Source organism: Cydia strobilella, chromosome 13 (genome assembly GCF_947568885.1).
Source record: "Cydia strobilella chromosome 13, ilCydStro3.1, whole genome shotgun sequence".
Lineage (NCBI taxonomy): Eukaryota > Metazoa > Arthropoda > Insecta > Lepidoptera > Tortricidae > Cydia > Cydia strobilella.
In genome coordinates this window covers 9418935-9437895 of record NC_086053.1, presented here as the reverse complement: position 1 = coordinate 9437895, position 18961 = coordinate 9418935, and the positions used below count along the sequence as shown (strand labels likewise).

General features: G+C 37.5%; 1 protein-coding gene across 9 annotated transcripts in view; it reads left to right on the top strand.

The window, feature by feature from the left end:
* The window catches only part of LOC134746644 (rap1 GTPase-activating protein 1), a 382127-nt gene extending 363455 nt beyond the window's left edge, over nt 1–18672 (top strand). For 8 of the 9 annotated variants that reach the window (XM_063681131.1, XM_063681130.1, XM_063681136.1 and 5 more), the window contains 10 exons: nt 5824–5968; nt 6992–7267; nt 8064–8245; nt 10102–10199; nt 12224–12580; nt 12920–13013; nt 13298–13475; nt 14210–14248; nt 15408–15577; nt 16048–18672. In XM_063681131.1, the coding sequence (XP_063537201.1) occupies nt 5824–5968; nt 6992–7267; nt 8064–8245; nt 10102–10199; nt 12224–12580; nt 12920–13013; nt 13298–13475; nt 14210–14248; nt 15408–15577; nt 16048–16197 (1689 nt within the window). In that variant the 3' untranslated portion in view covers nt 16198–18672. The remainder of the gene's footprint in view (nt 1–5823; nt 5969–6991; nt 7268–8063; nt 8246–10101; nt 10200–12223; nt 12581–12919; nt 13014–13297; nt 13476–14209; nt 14249–15407; nt 15578–16047) is intronic. The other variant, XM_063681133.1, reaches the window with a different exon arrangement.
* The last annotated feature ends 289 nt before the right edge of the window (nt 18673–18961 follow it).

Here is an 18961-nt window from a genome sequence, read left to right as displayed (position 1 = left end):
ATACCTACTCCGCAATAACTCAAAATATATGCGAGTACCTTGCATCAAAACCTCATAAATAGCGGTCTTATGAGCACAAAGATAAGATCTAAAATGGTTAATGTCATCACCGAAAATGTACGCGTATCTATTTGCATAAAATATTACGACCGTTTCGTGCCAACCCTGGAGGTCGATGGGTCATTGCGGTGACAAGAGTTAGGCTAGATGAATGCAGCTGATCACTAAGCCGAGATAGCTGGAGGGTTGACGTGCAAATACATTAGGGTTGGCACGTAAGGGATTTCGGACGTTGTCAATTTGTTACCTTGAAAAGGGGATTTTCATTACAGCTCTCTGCAGTATCTGATTACCATTAGTTTGCATTTTGTTGTGAAAATATTACAACACAATCAAGCGAAACGTGATTATGGAGGGAAATTTAAAAGAACAAAGACTTCGAGCTCATGGCCATTGACAGCGTCTTGCGAAATAAGTTAAGATTCATTTCACTTCAAACAACTTCATCTCACAATTAATATTAAAAATGAAATTATAATAACATCAATCATTGCACCAAATACGTTCATTTTTCAATTCGCGCAGATTAAATCTCTGACGCAGCCGCAACTGACAAAAGAGAAATGGGAGCAATAAGCAAATGCCTTCTTTCATAACGCGAAATTGGTTCGAGAGCTTCGAGGACAATTCGTTGCAGAGAAATGATGGGCCCTCAGAAATGATTGCCCCTTTAGGTGACGCTGCTCGTACCAACTAAGTCGAGGTCTCGAACAAATACATCGAACGAAGATTTTATGACCAGTATGGATATTTATCTTCAGGAGAATGTAAAAACACAATGGTGTAGACAATGGAGCTTTTTGTTCTGCATCAATCTCTTTAATATATTAATTTAAAAAAATGTGAAAACAACTGAAAATCGTCTAGGTCCATAAAAAACACAAATTGCTTTGTTGTGTACCTATATAATAAAAAAGTAAATATTGGTCGTAAGTTCATCTTAAATGATTACCTTTACTGCCCTATGGATCATTTAAGTATAATTTGATAGTCTGTAAACAATAACATAACATTAATTAATGACATGGATTATCCCATGCCCAGGCCCATACTCGTAAATAATAACGATTATTTGAAGAGTTTCGTCGGGCCCTGTGGTCGGGCCGAATGACCCGTTGTTTCGGGCTACAACTTTGCCACTAATCTACAAAATTATGGGTTTTAATGATCACCGCTGTAATCATAGTATAATCGTTACGTGTACCTGTCGTAATTTTTATACACCTTTTGTCGTTCTATGGGATCGTTGTTATAAATGTAAACAACAAATGTATACGTAAATGTAAACTTGAATATCTTATTTATACCTATATATTTTTTGTTCTTTAAGTTAATTATAGGTTAGGTTAGGTTTGTTTACATTATTTGCGATTTGTATTGACGTCCACATTTACTCTACAAAATACAAATATTAAGAGATGCATAATATAATATCTCTAGAACTTCGACGTCGACGGCTCGACGCACACAAAATTGATAATCAAAATTAACGCACATTTGCGCTTATAGGTAACGTGTAATGTGCTATAAAACAGGAAGTATCAGTTACTAACTGGTTGAATGTTCCCATGTCATTTATCAGATGACACATATTTCTAAGCAATGGAACCATTTATCATCATGAAGATAGATGTTCCGTAAATACAATCTCTGCAGCCGAAGCGATGAATAGAGAAATTTTTACTCAACCAACTTGCAAAAAATCACTCAATCGCTCAGATTCTATCACAGATGACGTCATCCATCAGTGAGCGAGTTCGAAAAGGGGCATTAACCCCTCGTCCCTTCAATTACCATCTTTAGCTTTCAATTTGCCGTTTTGTGGTAAAGATGAAAAAAGACGAGCAAGGGAAAATTCTAAAATGGGTAAATAGACTGAAGTGGTAATGGGAGGCAATTTCTGTGTCGTCATCCGACGTAATGAACTGAAATGTTCTTAGTAGTCTACCGTTCAAAACAGTTTACGACTTTTACTACTAACGTTTTTGATACCTATTTAGTATTTAGTTCAAAATATTTATCAGTACGGTTTTTACTCACTATTATTTTACCGTACTGATAAATATTTTGAAATATGTCTCACGATAGTTTAAGTGCGACCTATTTAGTTGTCTTTGTATTTAGGATTAGGTAGGAAATTTGTACTGTGGTTTTGATCAACGTCGTCGCGGTTAGAAGTTAGTAACTGCTTTACCCAAGTAATTATTCGCTCTGTGCATGACTGTGGCGCCGCCCTGGCTTAAATAGGGCACATTACTTATCTGCCAATTAACGGCTGTCAATTCAAGAAAGGTATGAAGATGTCGTCCCACGAAAGTTGACATTTGCCTCACGCCACGCATGATCGACGCGTGTATTTTCACCACTACGCACTTCGCACATAGCCGATAGGCATTTCCTAAGTGCAATAATGGTTTCCTGGCAGCACACCCAACTACTATGTAGAGGAAGTGGACTGCAATTATTAGAGATTGCGACACATTGCATATGCCGATCACGTACGCTTCTTAAGGATCTGGCTTTGCTTTGGCTTCGGATTGCGGAGTCTAAAGACTTGAGAATTCCTTGCTGTTGAGTAAATAAAATTCGATTTGGACACAATTCGGTGCCGTGACCAGGATTGTTAAAACCTGTTAAAAAAAGTAGTTAGTATAAAAGTCACATTTGAACTAAAATGATATACTGACGCGTATGAAAATTTTCTTTCCTAAAATCTCCCCAAAGTAACCTGTTAAGTTTAACCATATTAAGGTTCAACACATATCAACGAAAATCGTAAGTTTTAAGCATTCTCGTTTTCTTACTCAATTCAAAAATATTTCTCAAAATAATATCATAAGTTTCGTATTAAAACAAATAACTTTACAGTACATATGGCGCTACTTTCTCGCACTAGTGCGTAAAGTGCACTTTTTGTGCATATGTCGAAAGTTTAAAGGGCCATATGTACTGTAAAACGTTGTTCGATAAACGTGCGAATAGGTAATTCGCAACTCGTGTCGATTTAAAACACTTCCTGCGGTCGTGTTTTAATTTATCGCCACTCGTTTCGAATTTCCTCTTTTCCGCACTTGTATCGAAAATAAATATAACGGGTTGTCCTAAAATTGGCCATAATAATTTTCTTAATTTATGGCTTGTAACGCTGCAACGAAAGTGCTGCAACATTTACAATGTTTGGTCGTCTGTAGTCATCACATCACCACTAAATCACTATTGCATAATATATCTGTTTAGTAAACAACCACGCTAGTTTAGTTACTTTATGTCGTAACGAGCTGTAACGCGTTCCTGATTGGCGTTACCCGTTATTACCATAAACCTTCATGATTTAAGTTATCAGAGCACGTCGAGCACAGTTATTTGTTGTCGTTGAACTTTTATTTGATATGCATTCGAGTTTACTTTAACGGAAAAAGTTGCGCACTGGGCAGTTGAGATGGGACCTGACTTAAAGCTAAGTTAATACATACGCCAACGACAAAATAACACGACAAGATAGGACGAGTTAAGCACGACGTACTACCTATTAGGCCTATCCTGACTTGTAAATTTATGATTGTTAATAAATAAATAAATTATTAAGGTACTAGGGGAACTTTACATTTTCAATATCCATTTGATTCCATAATGCTCCACGAACAGGTTGTTTCAAGTTGACGTCATCACTACGTCTAGCTCTAACCAGTGAATGATCTCATTGTCTATAAAATGGTCTGATTCATACCGTAATGGCGTTGCTTTAATCAATTTAAGTGTTAAGTACCAGAGCCATCACGAGAGATTTTTGATGGAACGATACCTTACTAGGTCAGCTTTATGTCATTTCACCTACATACCTAATTGTTAAATCGACCTTCACTTGTTAGAATAGACGTCATCATGGGACTGACCTATAAAGTTAACACAGGTCACTTGCCCTAGATGAATAAATCAACAAAAATATAGGCGTGAAGATAGGCGGTTGAAGTATTGGGTTATACCTATAGTATAAAATGGTGTAGGTAGGATGTGCTGCTTGCCGAGAAGATATAATACGCGTATGTGTAGTGCCCGCAAGTCCTCCAAAATGCGTCATAATGCGAAGTCTCTATTGTAAGGTGGTCTATGAAAGTGAATAAGTCCATTAGTGAATCGAATGGCGTCCAGACATTTTTGCCGCTATAAATATGGTCTATGATATCCCGCTTTATAGACATTGAGGCGTGTCTGATGGACATTTTACGGTCGTTTGACAGTCAATATTAGCTTTTGTTATTTACATTCATAATTAGGCCGATATTTTCTGTTTGCATACATGCTATCAAATGTTCTGGGTTGCGAACTTCATTCTGGCGCCGGCCATGCGTTAGGTAATACGAGTATAAGCGTAATGTTTTGACTCTTATGTCTTATGACAATTAACTTGTCGGGTTTGCATATGGTATTAGTATAACGTAATTACCCAAATTAGAGTTGGTTGCAGGTTGTTTTATTAGTTACAAGGCTAGTGTAAAAATTTGATCTAAATAACGATAAGGCCAATAGTAGACAATAAAGATACTTAAATCAAGATCTGCTTGGCGTAAGGCATGTATGGATTGTTTTAGTACCTACGGTGCCGAAGATCATTGATTTAATACAAAGAAAGAAGTATATGTAGCACTTTAACACCAGCCAGATGAAATTGAAGACATGTAACCGCAATATGAGATGATTATAGATAGGTACGTATACGGTAACCAATCTGTCAGATGAGGCTAATGAATGACTTGAGACTGCATGTACCAGATATAGTAATTTTGACGTAAGTATCAGTCCTTTTCTTGAAGTCTGAATATTTTTCTCTTGATGTTTTTTTATTCATAGACAGGCGAATCGAAGCTTAAAGTCGTTGAGTATGGCAACATTTTATATTTACTACGTCAAATTTGTTTGTTCAGTTTCTCTAGATGTTTTGATTTTCGTTCAACCCTATTTACCTAGATATTTTTCATTTTTCAACGACATATTTTGTATGAAATAAAACTATGAAAACGGATTATATCGCGTATATTGAATTTATAATACATCCCGACGTTTCGAACTCTTTACAGCGTTCGTGGTCAACGGGTGACTGCAAAATCGGTTTTGCATGTATAACCAGCCTTAAAGTTTGTAGTCTATGATTGTTCATTATTTTAGTATGTGGGTATTTTTGCACTTTGTAATTTTTCCTCAGTCACCCGTTGACCACGAACGCTGTAAAGAGTTCGAAACGTCGGGATATATTATAAATTCAATATACGCGATATAATCCGTTTTCATAGTTTTATTTCATGAGTAACTATCGCGGTAACCGAAGACAATAATATGACATATTTTGTATTTTACTCGACTGTATATAGATACCATGTTTTTCGAGCGTATAACTCTTTATAACTCTTTGGCACGATCTTACAGCTCACACAGTTTGACGGATTACAACGTACTTATGTGGTGTCACTCAATTTGATTCAGTTGTGGGTGTGACGTAGGGTCATACTAAAATTTCTTGCCAAATCTTACCGCAATTGTTTTTTTTTAATTTCCTTATTAGAAACTGAAATATATGTCATATACTTAAAGAAAAAGTGACTAAGGCGGATTGCGGCTGACGCCATGGACCTCTAGGCCACCCCGTCACTACGGTACCCGTCCCAATTTCTTGACTATTTATGCATTATTGCAATTGCTTTATTAGATGCTACTACTCTGATATTCTCAAAGGCAGATCAATAATGTTTTCATGTATTTTTGTTACAGGAGCACATAAACTTAGTCGGCACGGACGAGAATTGGGGGCCTGTCGTGATGTCCCTCAAGAACGAACATATGGCGGGACACGACCACACCAGGATACTCCTCAGATTACGCACAGAGACCATGCACGGACTCATACCCACCACTAGTAAGTTCATAAGCACAATCGAGGACATTCCCGGTGAACCACTTCAGAATTTTTTTACCTCAATCCTTACGAGCGAGCTAAACTCCTCCTCCCATAGCGACAACCAATTACGATGCATTTAGGATTTTTTATCTTAATAACGAAAAGGGTAAAAGCAGGTAATTAGACAAACAATAGGTAATAAGGACAGTTTATTAGTTGTTGTTGTTTAGGCTAAGCTTCGCTTCCCCATAAAGATAACCAATTAGGATGCATTTCGGATTCCTTATCTTAGTTTGCAAATGCCGACCGTCACAGAGACAATGGACTGCAATAAACTTTACCTGAGCTAACCTTTTTTCAACACCCACATTTTTAAGTGCCATGCTATTGGTTATCACTTTTGTGTTATCGCCTGACCCCCTGCAAGACGTCTAAACGATTTTTGACCTTAAGGTGGTTCACCGGGAATGTCACACAATTGAAACGCAATTACGCATACCATTATTACCAACACGCGATGGCATTGCAATAAAAAACGGCCTTCGCTGTGTCGGATAACACCACTGGTGGTGTATATCGATTAATGTAGATTCATATCGTTGAGTTGGATCTAGTCACATATTTATCCGACTTACAGGGGTCGCGATTTATCGGGTCGCATGTTGCTCCAATAATGTTTCAGCCAGAGTCATCGCACACGGCGTGTTTTACAGTGAATTGATATACTCGCGAGTTAGCAGCAATATAGCATCTATAAAGTTACTCGTTAGTTGGGATACAGAAGCGAGTCTGAATCGCTAGTCAAAGCGGCCACGATTCGCGCGAGTGCAGCGGTGCAGAAAGTAGTCGTGTGAAAAAAAAACTCAATTATATATTACATTTGGAATGAGTCAGCATATTCCGTAAATGTGGATTTGATTAGAAGTTTTATTGTTTCAAGGAAGTTGAATCAGTTAAGTGCCACCGAGGGCAAAGGAAAATCCCTACCGGAAAATCCATAAGCAAGTTTTAAAGGGAAGTAAATAATGCTTATTTTTTCAGGATCAGGCGCAATGCCATCGCCATTAAAAATGGCGAAGATGCTTAACGACCAAGTGAACGTCGACAACTTCATGGCAGTGATGTGCCTCAATGCGTCTTCGCTGATCTCAACATACGACGAGCACGTACTGGTCGCCACCTTCAAGTTCGGGGTTCTGTACCAGAAGTACGGACAGACGACGGAGGAAGAACTCTTCGGGAACAACGAGACGTCACCCGCTTTCGACGAGTTTCTAGAAATGCTCGGGCAGAGAATCAAGTTGAAAGACCATAAAGGTATGTTTTAGATGTCGGATAAGAAAGTATAAGCATTTTTCTGGGTATCCAGAGATCTCGCTAATGGGGGGTAATTACACAGTTCTTGTAAAAGTGGAATATAAAAGTTTTAGTTGGTGAATAATTATCGGGCGATTAAAAGTACGAACGTGGTTTTTAGGGTTCCGTACCCAAAGGGTAAAAACGGGACCCTATTACTAAGACTCCGCTGTCCGTCTGTCCGTCTGTACGTCCGTCTGTCCGTCTGTCTGTCTGTCACCAGGCTGTATCTCATGAACCGTGATAGCTAGACAGTTGAAATTTTCACAGATGATGTATTTCTGTTGCCGCTATAACAACAAATACTAAAAACATAATAATATAAATATTTAAATGGGGCTCCCATACAACAAACGTGATTTTTTTGCTGTTTTTTTTTCCGTAATGGTACGGAACCCTTCGTGCGCGAGTCCGACTCGCACTTGGCCGGTTTTTATTTTTTATTAATGGGCACCTTATCTTTACTACCAGTATTTAGCTTCAACTTTTGTGAATTGTATTTAATAGTTACAATACCTACAATTAGGTTTTCCATTTATAGGGATAGGTTTGCTTTGGGTCGGATAGGCTTGCCTATTATAGCAATTCTCAAAATAAGACAATGTAAAATTGACTTTTTTCTTAGAGATTGTTCTTTTTTATATTGAAAGGATTTTCTTTTAAAACTGTGCAAAGGGGAAAGGTTTATTTTTAAATTTAAGTAGGTATCATATAAACTATCTGAACTTAATTTAAGTAATTAAGTATCTTTCCTCAGGCTACCGCGGCGGTCTGGACATCATGAACGGGCACACCGGCACCGAGGCGGTATACGAGCGATTCTTCGACCGCGAGATCATGTTCCACGTCGCACCCCTCCTACCGCATACGGCTGGCGACGCGCAGCAGCTGCAGAGGAAGAGGCACGTCGGGAACGACATTGTGGCTATTGTTTTTCAGGTAAGCCTTTATGAAGCCTGGTAATGGTAGCATCAGTGGACGTCTCTTGATCACAGATTAATAAATAGTTACTACGTAACAGATACATCATTAACATACAAAAGCGAAAATACCTACTCTATAATAGCCTACAAAATCTTAATAATAATACCTGCTGCTCAGGACGAGAAGAAATGTACCATAAGTATGCGCACAAAGAGTCGAGACTGCCTTGCTCGCCGTGCGAGCCACGTGCCAACGCGTCATCGTAAGAATGCGCTAGGGTTGTACTGTTACTTATGTTATTATTGTAATAAAACGAATGTTGCGAATCAACCATATTTTATATTAGTCAATCAAATATTTAAAAACAACACTTATAATACCTGACTCAAAAAACTCCTTAATTTACGATTTATCTACTTATGTTCAAAGAAATAAATAGTGACAAAATTCATAAAGATAGATTTAAAATACTACTCACCTTTCTTCGTCTCTCGGAAATGAAAAAACCGGCCAAGTGCGAGTCGGACTCGCCCACCGAGGGTTCCGTACTTTTTAGTATTTGGCGTTATAGCGACAACAGAAATACATCATCTGTGAAAATTTCAACTGTCTAGCTATCACGGTTCATGAGATACAGCCTGGTGACAGACGGACAGCGGCAGCGGAGTCTTAGTAATAGCATAGAGTAACTTATACTAGAGCGGTACTGTCATAGTAAATTTTGTAACCCCAGTAAATTCACTGCCATCTGTCGACATTTTAAAACTAAAAATGAAGATTTATAAAAATACGATAGAATGTATTTAAATATAGATAAATGATTTTTTTTATTTGCATTAATTATTTTTATGATTTTGACCCATGTTCTTTCACTGATATGCGTTAAAATTGTTAAATAACAAACGAAACCGTCAACGCCATCTATACGACTGTAGGCCAAAACTAGTAGCGCCCTCTGAACGAGAATCAAATTTTCTTGATTTTCGAGGCACGTTTTTTCCTTAGACTGTATCCATCTATTACGGAGTTATATCTATCTTTGGTAATAGGGTGCCGTTTTTACCCTTTGGGTAAGGAACCCTAAAAAAACGACAAATTTTCTTTTGTTTTTTGACTTTTACACCCATCTACTGCACAATAATTACGTGGTTTCGGCATTTCGAAGCGTAAGCGCGGGAAACGTGCGGTGCGAGCGCTCAGGCGGGCGTTCGGCGGCCCTCTGTCGATTATATCGTCGACGATACGCCGAGCGGTAGGCATATAGCGCGTGGCTTTGAGCGAGTGAAGGAGGCCTGTCTTGATACCGTCTGGTATCAGCACGGAGATAAGAGGGTTATATTGACATTGGCATCATATTCCCCATGCTGCTTACGCCTGTCGCATCTCTTCTACTTCTATGATCGATGTGCATTATTTTGTATTTAGGCTAAATTATGGCTTTGAACTAATAGCTACTAAGCAGCTAAGCCGAGGAAGAACAAATGTAGACAGACGGACACTGGACGGACACGACTAAACTATAAGGGTACCTTGTTGACTACAAAATCCTGAAAACTGGCAATTTGCATTAGATTTGTATCTTTCATAATATAGGTAATTACGTTATAAATTGTTAGACTCCTTATTATTCAAGTAGATATTATGTCGAGGTCAACGTTGGTCTATCTATACCACTAGGTATGTGCAGCTTTGTGCTTCTCTTGCAGAGAGCCCTGCGCAAACTTATTAATGTTCATATTGCGGGATTACAGCAGCAAGGCTAGTAAACTAGCATGCTATCAATCCAGTCATTAGACTGGTATTAACCAACAAGTAATTATTGTCGCTATCTACGTGAATGTTGTTTAACGATAACGATATGATCATTCCAGGAAAAGGCAACTCCGTTCACGCCAGACATGATTGCGTCCCATTTCCTGCACGCCTTCATCGTCGTGACGCCCGTGGAGACTACCGGCGGGGAGACCAGGTAACATTCCTCACCCTAAAATACGGCCAAGAGCTAGGAAAAGAGCTAAGAAAGTATCTCGTATCTCAACACAAAATTATCAGGTCTTTTTAAAAACAGGTGCAGAATAAAAGTCAACCTTATTTTAATATTAGAAAGACAATTAGATTTTTTTAGCGCTATGTAAACTTTTTCTCGTTCCTTTATTGCGAACTAGCTTTTGCCCGCGACTTCGTCTGCGTGGAGTTAGTAATTTGGGTAGCTTATTTTTTATCAAATCTGCTTTTTATCGATTTCCCATACAAACTTCCACCCCCCTTTTCACCCCCTTAAAGGATGATTTCTGGGATAAAAACTACCATATGTCCTTCCCCGGGACTCAGCAACTATCTCTATACCAAATTTCAACTAAATCGGTTCAGCGGTTTAAGCGTGAAGAGGTAACAGACAGATAGACAGACAGACACACTTTCGCATTTATAATATTAGTATGAATTTGAATTTTATGCACTTTGAGACGCCAAAAAAGTATTCCTGAAAATAGATACAAAAGAAAAAACTAAGTCGTAGGTACGCCCTTGTTTGTCTATTTACGAGTAAACTTTTTGAAACATTGAGATTCGTTGTGGTGTCATAAAAATGTAGGCATGTAAATGTTGCTTATACATTTACATATGTACTTACATTATTACCCCGACCCTTCAGATGGAAAGTTTTACCTCCATTACTCCATACTTCAAATATTTTTCCGTACATATTATTCACCTCGCAAAAGTTTAATATGTAGGTACATCATTATTCTTCTTCTTAGACTCATCCTTCAACTTTTGTTTGTACAAAATTCAATTACCAACATTTTACTAACAAGTCTCTTGATCTCCGTTGTTGTTATTATTTTCTAATAGCTTCGCAATAAGTATTCCCTGAGTTAAGCCCAATCTCTTTTCCATTTCACTTGGTGGAAGTTTCTGTTAGGTAGGTATTCTTGTTACGTTACATTTGTCGCTTCTCAAGTGACTTGTTTAACATAAAGTTTGCGTTGCGTCGCAACAACGCACAGACATTATTTGCATGAAGAAGTCGTGAAAATGGCTTGGAAAAGGGGAATGGAAATTTTCCCTTGTAATTTATATGCAAACGAATCTTCTGTTGTAATTAAAAAGATTTTTACTAAGAGTTATATTGCTAGGTGTGCTATTAGTATTTCCAGATTTTATGATGACGGATTTGAGGGAACGCAATTTTACGAGGAAATGTGAAAAGCCCTTTCAGATGTTGCAGGGTAACTCGTTACCGGAGCTCAAGTGTTGTTTTAAAAGTTTCTCATGTTTACTGAAAAATGTACGCGAAAAGGTAGCGTCTAAAGCTTGTTTCAGTAAAAATGTAAGCCGTGACTACCGTGAATTTGAATTGTATGTTTCTGTATTAAATTAGTAATGGTTGTCTTCCGTTATTTGTTACATTGTATTTGCAAATAGATGTTTGTAAAGGACACTAATAGTATAAGACAGTCCTAACTTAGTATTTACACTTTATCCTAAAACAATGCGAGCAAGCAAATATATATAATTGATAAAAATGGATAGGTACCATAGTTCGTAATGTTGCTTGTAATACGGTTGCGTCAATTTCTCGAAGCTTTCCATCATCGCCTTAATACAAAACCGGCCAAGTGCGAGTCGCGCTCGCGCACGAAGGGTTCCGTACCATTACGCAAAAAACGGCAAAAAAATCACGTTTGTTGTATGGGAGCCCACTTAAATTTTTATTTTATTCTGTTTTAGTATTTGTTGTTATAGCGGCAACAGATATACATCATCTGTGAAAATTTCAACTATCTAGCTATCACGGTTCATGAGATACAGCCTGGTGACAGACGGACAGACGGAGTCTTAGTAATAGGGTCCCGTTTTTACCCTTTGGGTACGGAACCCTAAAAGCCAGTCAATTCGCCATAGTATTAAAATGTCATCTGACTTTTTAAGATAGTCACGAATCTATAATGAAAATTAGTAAGTTATATACCTTTGATTTTCTACTTCCAGGTACAAAGTGGCCGTCACCGCTCGTGGAGACGTACCATTTTTCGGGCCGACTCTCCCCCAGCCGGCGTATTTCCGCAAGGGGCGCGAGTTCAAAGAGTTCCTCCTCACCAAGCTAATAAACGCCGAGAACGCGTGCTACAAAGCCGAGAAGTTCGCCCAACTCGAGCTGAGAACACGAGCGTCGCTACTACAGAATTTGGCCGACGAACTGAAGAACAAAACGGTGGAGTTCCTTGGTACGGGGGCGCGGATGGAGCCCGGGGCGGTGTCGCCGCAACCGGAGGGCACGCCGCGGCAGGAGGGGCCCAGTACGAGGTTTATTGATACTGTGAAGAAGGCGTTCATATCGAAAGTCAGGTATGTATATCTGTGTCAAAACTAATAACGTTAATTAGCGTTTAAAAGATCGGCAACAGCGTAGCTTAACGCCTGAATAAACCTACCTACGCTGATCACCCAACGTATATTTTGATGTGTCCCCTCATGTTGTCGATTTTACTCCAACTCCCTATTTAACGAATTTTCGATTAAATCTGTGGTTATTTCGCGGTTTCCCTTGATGATTGAATACGTAGCTGATTGCTTCAAAGTTAACTGTTTTGTTTTTAGAAACTTTCCAGACTTTTACTACTATTAAGCAATCAAATAACCCTGTTGTACGGTTGTTACTCACGTATTATTTTTGCTTGTCTACAGATCACCGAGCGTAGACACGAATCTCTCCGGCGACAGTAGCAAGAATGTTCTGAATAAGAAAATGAACAGTATGCAAGATACACCCACCCCTAATGTAAATATCAAAATATAGTATATTTTTAATCTTATCAAATAAGTATTATTTAAAAAGAGATATTCAGTTTAGAATTTTGGTTTCTTTAGTAAATACTGTACTTAATTTGCAATGCTCAGGCTCATCCAGTTGGCTAAAACTTGTCACGTGTTGGTGATTGTTAGCATTTCAAGTTAGTTGAAAAGCATTGAAAAAATACCCATTATTTTAATTGGTGTTAAAATCTTAATTTTTTTTAAATACCACATCTTATTTACGGAGCTCTTATTAACTTTTATTTACAGAGCGGCCGTTCCAAAACGTCAGTAGCGTCATCGTCAGCAAGCGCGGTGTCCGTGCGCTCGGCCGGCGGCTCGGACGCGTCCAGCCCCGACGTGACGTCACGCGCCGCCGGCCCGCGCCCGCCCATGCACGACCACAGCGACGACTCCAGTCTCAACTCGGTGGATTTAGATCCTCTTGGTGAGTTATAAACTCCTGGTACTTTTGTGATGGAACAGCTATTTTGCTAGTTTTTTTTTTCAGAGCGATAGCAATCTAAAGCTACTCTGTTCAAAACGATCTTCTTATTTTAGAACAAGAAGGTGATATCTTGTTACATTTTAGTATAAACTGGCTCTTTTAACGGTTTTGCTTAAATTTAAAACATGTATGAACAAAAAGACAGACATTCTCTACACAAAGTCGCATTCCTCTAATATTCAGCACCACCTTGAAACGGGAGTTATTTTGACCACTAAGCGTCGAACAAAATGACCGAAAACAGAGACGTGTTTCAAAATCCTGTGTTCAATAAATGGCGCTGCGGTTCCCGGATGGAAACCAGAGGTCTTAACACCGAACAAAATGGTCCAGTTTCTTTGTCCAGTGTGTATTTGCATCTCACATTTTGCTTAATGAGAGAACAAGAAAGAAATTGGACAGGTGAAATACCATCCTTAGAGACGCCATCTGGTAATAGTCTGGAAATGGTGAAACGTAATTTTATATAGACGTTGTCGGACTTCTTGCTTGATTATTCCATGTCCTTGATATCCATTAAACATAAAAGGGTAAGTAAAAATCCCTATGCTAAACATCATTGCTTACTGATCATCACACACCTTAAGTCAAATTAATTCGTTAGACATTGTTAATAGTAATTATTTGAGATTATTGCGTGTTTTGTGATTTGAATTGAATTTTTCTTCAATTAGACGACAAGGACTGGCTGAGTTGTGGTAAAAGTGCAACAGGTTAGTCCTGTAGAAGCTGTATAGACATAGTAGAGTAGTCACTGTTGTCCACAAGCATGATTGTAGTACACTGCATTTGTTTAAAAAAAAAAAAAACAAAAAAAAAAACTTTGAAAACTGTATTGAACTTTCACTGTCTGCTTTTAAATAAGTGACTTAGGATCGCATGAATATGAAATATTTACTTCCAGAAAAATCTAGGAACTAGTGTGATTTAACTTTTTGTTTTATTTGGTGTCTGTATTTTAGTTTTAATTAAAATAAAACGTGACATCTGTATTTTTTTTTATCTGTATATTGATATTTAATAATGATTTCTAGTCGATATTAGTGCGTTTTACGTAATAAAGAAGCATGTGTCGCGAAAGTGTCATAAAATTAGGCAACGTATAAGTACCGATAGTTTCAATGTTGTTATGTCTGTTGTTAAAATGAATATGTCGTAAGGCAACTAACGTTATTTTTTGAAAATAAAAGGAAACCTCCGACTGACACTTCTTGTTGTTCTTTTTTTTTAATATACTACGTCGGTGGCAAACAAGCATACGGCCCGCCTGATGTTAAGCAGTTTCCGTAGCCTATGTACGCCTGCAACTCCAAAGGAGATACATGCGCGTTGCCGACCCTAACACTCCTCTCCCTCGTTGAGCTCTGGCAACCTTACTCACCGGCAGGAACACAACACTATGAGTAGGGTCTAGTGTTATTTGGCTGCGGTTTTCTGTAAGGTGGAGGTACTTCCCCTCTGCTCTAGATCTGGAATGACATCCGCTGTCCTGTGCCCTACCACACAAAGCGAAAGGTCATTCACAGTGCCCATACCTCTCTTTTGGACGTAGTTTAAGGACATACCCCCGGGTCCGGACGTAGTTTAAGGACATACCCGGGTCTTGTTGTAATGTTACTGTAAGCGCCTTTTGAGGGCGTAGTTAACGTATTAAAAGATTCACTGGCCATAGCAGGGCGTTCGGTAAAACAAAGTTGGTAAAGCCTCGGTGGTAAAACTATGGTTGCGCGTTTGAGTCCCCCCGTTAGGGTTAACTTTTCACTCTAAAATCATTACTACCAATAGTTCAATAGAAGGCGTTTCTATTTAGCTTTAAGTATCGAAATCCCATTATGTGGCTATAACAACTAACGTACCTACTATTTTCTACAGGTGGCGTGTACGTAGACAGCGACACAGGCCTAGAGTCCATGTCATCAGCGGAAGCGGGCGCGAACCCGCGCGGAGAACCGCCCGCCGCTCCGCGCGCTGACGCCGAACTACTAAGACAGGAGGTCTGCAAGCTCAAGAACGATAAGCTGGATCTGTTGAAGCAGAATATTGTAAGTTTACTTGAACCAGTTACCCTTTACGTTATCTTTATTTGATGTAAAACAGTCTTTAGACCATTTTGCTTGTGCATCTGTTTTGTTTTGATGTATTTACGTATATATTCAACGAATTTTTGTCGTGATTAAAACCCGTACTTCTTGATAAATCGGCGCTCTAACTAACTGAGCTACCGAGATAAGACTTAGTCTTTTTGTGCTCATATTATTTTTACCTTTTTTCTAAAAATTATGATGTAATTAGCTTGAACTACAGTTAAATTTTTTTAAGTTAGGTAATCTTTTTGAAGTAACCGTTATTTTTTTTCTCGTTTGTCCTGCTCAAAAAAGAAACTATTTATTTGGTCAGATCCAATAATTAATTCGGTTACGTACTTTTAAGTAATAATCTGTCCACGTCGGATCCATTCTTGATCGATTAAGCGTCTATCAAAATGTTAAGATTCTATGTCTCCTATTTTCAGAGTTGGCAGAACGAAATAAAATGCCTACGTGAGAGAGAGATGACGCTACAAGCTAAACTGGACGCCGCGGCGCGTGAACTGAGGCGGCTCCGCGACCAGCAAGGCTCCACCATTATCCCCAACCCATCGACGCACGACTCCACCGCCTAGACACATCAAATCAACGAAAATGCACCCTATCATTTACGAAATAAGAAACGTGGCGGTTGCAATTTGTAACTTTGTTTTACATGTTTTACCAACTTATTTTTACGGTTGATAAGATGTAAACCAGATACAAAAGCTGAGAGCTCTCGAATTTATAATCCGCAAAAATAAGTTGGCGATGAAGATGGGAAGGATAGCATTAGTTTAAAGCAGTTTTAAATGTTTTGATGGGCTTCATTAAACTCAATGTGTAGTTGATGTGTCTTCATGCAGGAATATAGATTCTATACCTACTTGCTCTCTCGGACGAATTATATCTCAAAAATAGATATAATAACTGTCTTAAATGGATCTTAATGTGAATGTAGGTAGGTATACATTTACCTAATTTTCTACTTGTGCAATATAATGTCTGCTGCAATAATAGTACTTATACTACAAACACCACGCTCTTGCTATCCAGATATGAGTAACGACTGGGATTCCAAACATTTTTTGTACATATTTTCTGGGTATTAACCCCGCCATGTTTAAGAAATGTTTAGGACTCTGGTCGCTATTTGTACAACTAGATATACGTATTTAAAACATGGCTATATGTCGTTTGATATATAATATACAGCACGTATTGTAAGGTTTCTATGACTAATTTAGAGAGAATATGATTCTAATCTTTTATATGTTGTTATACCAGAACTGTCTATGCGATCTTATTTCCAAGGTTCAGTCATACGTATATTTTGTATGAACTTTTGACCTCTGGTCTTTAAATGTTCGCATGATAGACTTCGCTTTTGTAAATGTTGTGATAAAGTAGTTTATTTGGGACGTTTAATCGAATGTAAACTTTCTGGTTATCGAAAAATGTCATTGATTTGTATGCAGACACAAAAGAATCTCATTAAAAGGAATATAGTTTAATTATCAAGGCATTAGGAAGAATACGTATTTTACATAGGAAACGCATAATAACTACATTACTGTATCGTTGAAGCTGTAATTCTTTTGAATATTTTGTATTATAAAACAAGTTTTGCATTAGATGCGAGGTACAACTGAGGTCATAAATAAGTGTACAAGAAATGTGGTAAAACATGGTGGTGGCATACATGCCACGATTATTATTATGAATGTACCCAAACTGTGTGTTGTTGCGTGCATAGTACCCTTAATCTTTTTTCAACGTGTATATATTTTATACATAGGTATATAGAATACAAATTGTATTCCCTTTACGAATTACTTTACGCGCAAAAAGTATATTTACACGCTAGCGAAATATTCTATAGAGAAATTGAATATTAATTTATACCCGTTGTAGCGTAAGCCTTCCAACGATTTTCGTTATTTAGTGACGAAATAGTAAAATTTAATGCAATTTCCGAGTCATTGGAATGTTTTTTAAAAGCTAATTTCATTCAATTTTAGGGATCTACCATCACCAATGCTTCAGATGAATACTTAAACGCATGTCTATGCTGCGTATGAAGGTGTGGAAGTTCCTTTATTTTCTGCATTGCGTATAGATCTGAGAATTTTCGACTAAATTTGGCAAAATGTTGTCTTAAATAGCGGATAAATATCATGCCTTTATTACTAGAAAACCTATTTATTCGTATGATGGTGCGTGTAACATTTTATTGAAAAGTATGTATGTATGTATAAACTCTTTATTGTACAAAACACAGAACACAAATATGGCACAGAAATAGACAAAAAAGAAGAAGAAAAACAAATAAAAAACAAAACAAAAAACAACAAACACCAAGAAGAAGTATAACAAATAGATACAAAAATGATTTGTTAGAAAACGTCATAGAGCCCAGTATCCGTATTTGCATATTCAGCGTAGTGCAATGTTAATTTCTAAACTTATTTCTATTAGATTTATAGTTCTTTGTACTTTAAGTTAACCAGTTATTGTACATATTTAGGAACTGGACCACTATTGATACAGTATTTTCTTAATTTATGCTTGCTCGTAACATTCGTTTCGAGTGTCTTTGAGTTGATTATGTTTTGTTGATTATCATTAATATTTTATACCAAAGTTAACATTCCCCACTAAATAGTATAGATTATTATTTTGTATAATTATTGCTTTTATAAATGATACACCAGTATTCTTTATGTTATAAATAATTTAACTGACGGAGCACGCTAACAATAATTTTCTGAGTTTACATTAAAATTAGTTTAACTAAGTATGGTGGCACTTTTACTGAAATAATGCACACAATTTTGCATTTTTTTGAGTACCGAGTATTTTTTAACACCTAATATGTCGCCATATACTTAATGTAATCTTCTGATATTTTTGTTTGATTGTTGATTATAAAAGTAATTGACAAAAATGTTGATTCGTCTTCTGACTACTGTCGTTAATAAACCAAATATCGCGAGTGTGGAGAGTTAGAAGAAATAGTTTAATATAAGAGATACTATTGAATTATATGAATAGTTAATACTAAATATTAATATTGTTGTTTTATTCCCCAATTTAAATGAAAACCTATGTTATAAAATACTTAAAAACCTAATCATATGAGAAAATGCGCCTTATCTTACTTTATCTAGATGAAAGGCATAAAACAAGCTTGACTACGCTCTGACAGGTTTTTCGTATAAAGATACAAGCAATTATCGTCCTTATGGTAAGGGACAATGTGGTACTTTTTGATTGAAAACGTCACAAAGTTTCGCATAATATTCCCTATTTTAGTATAAAATTGTGATTCATTTTCTGTTTAACATTTTAACTTGTTTG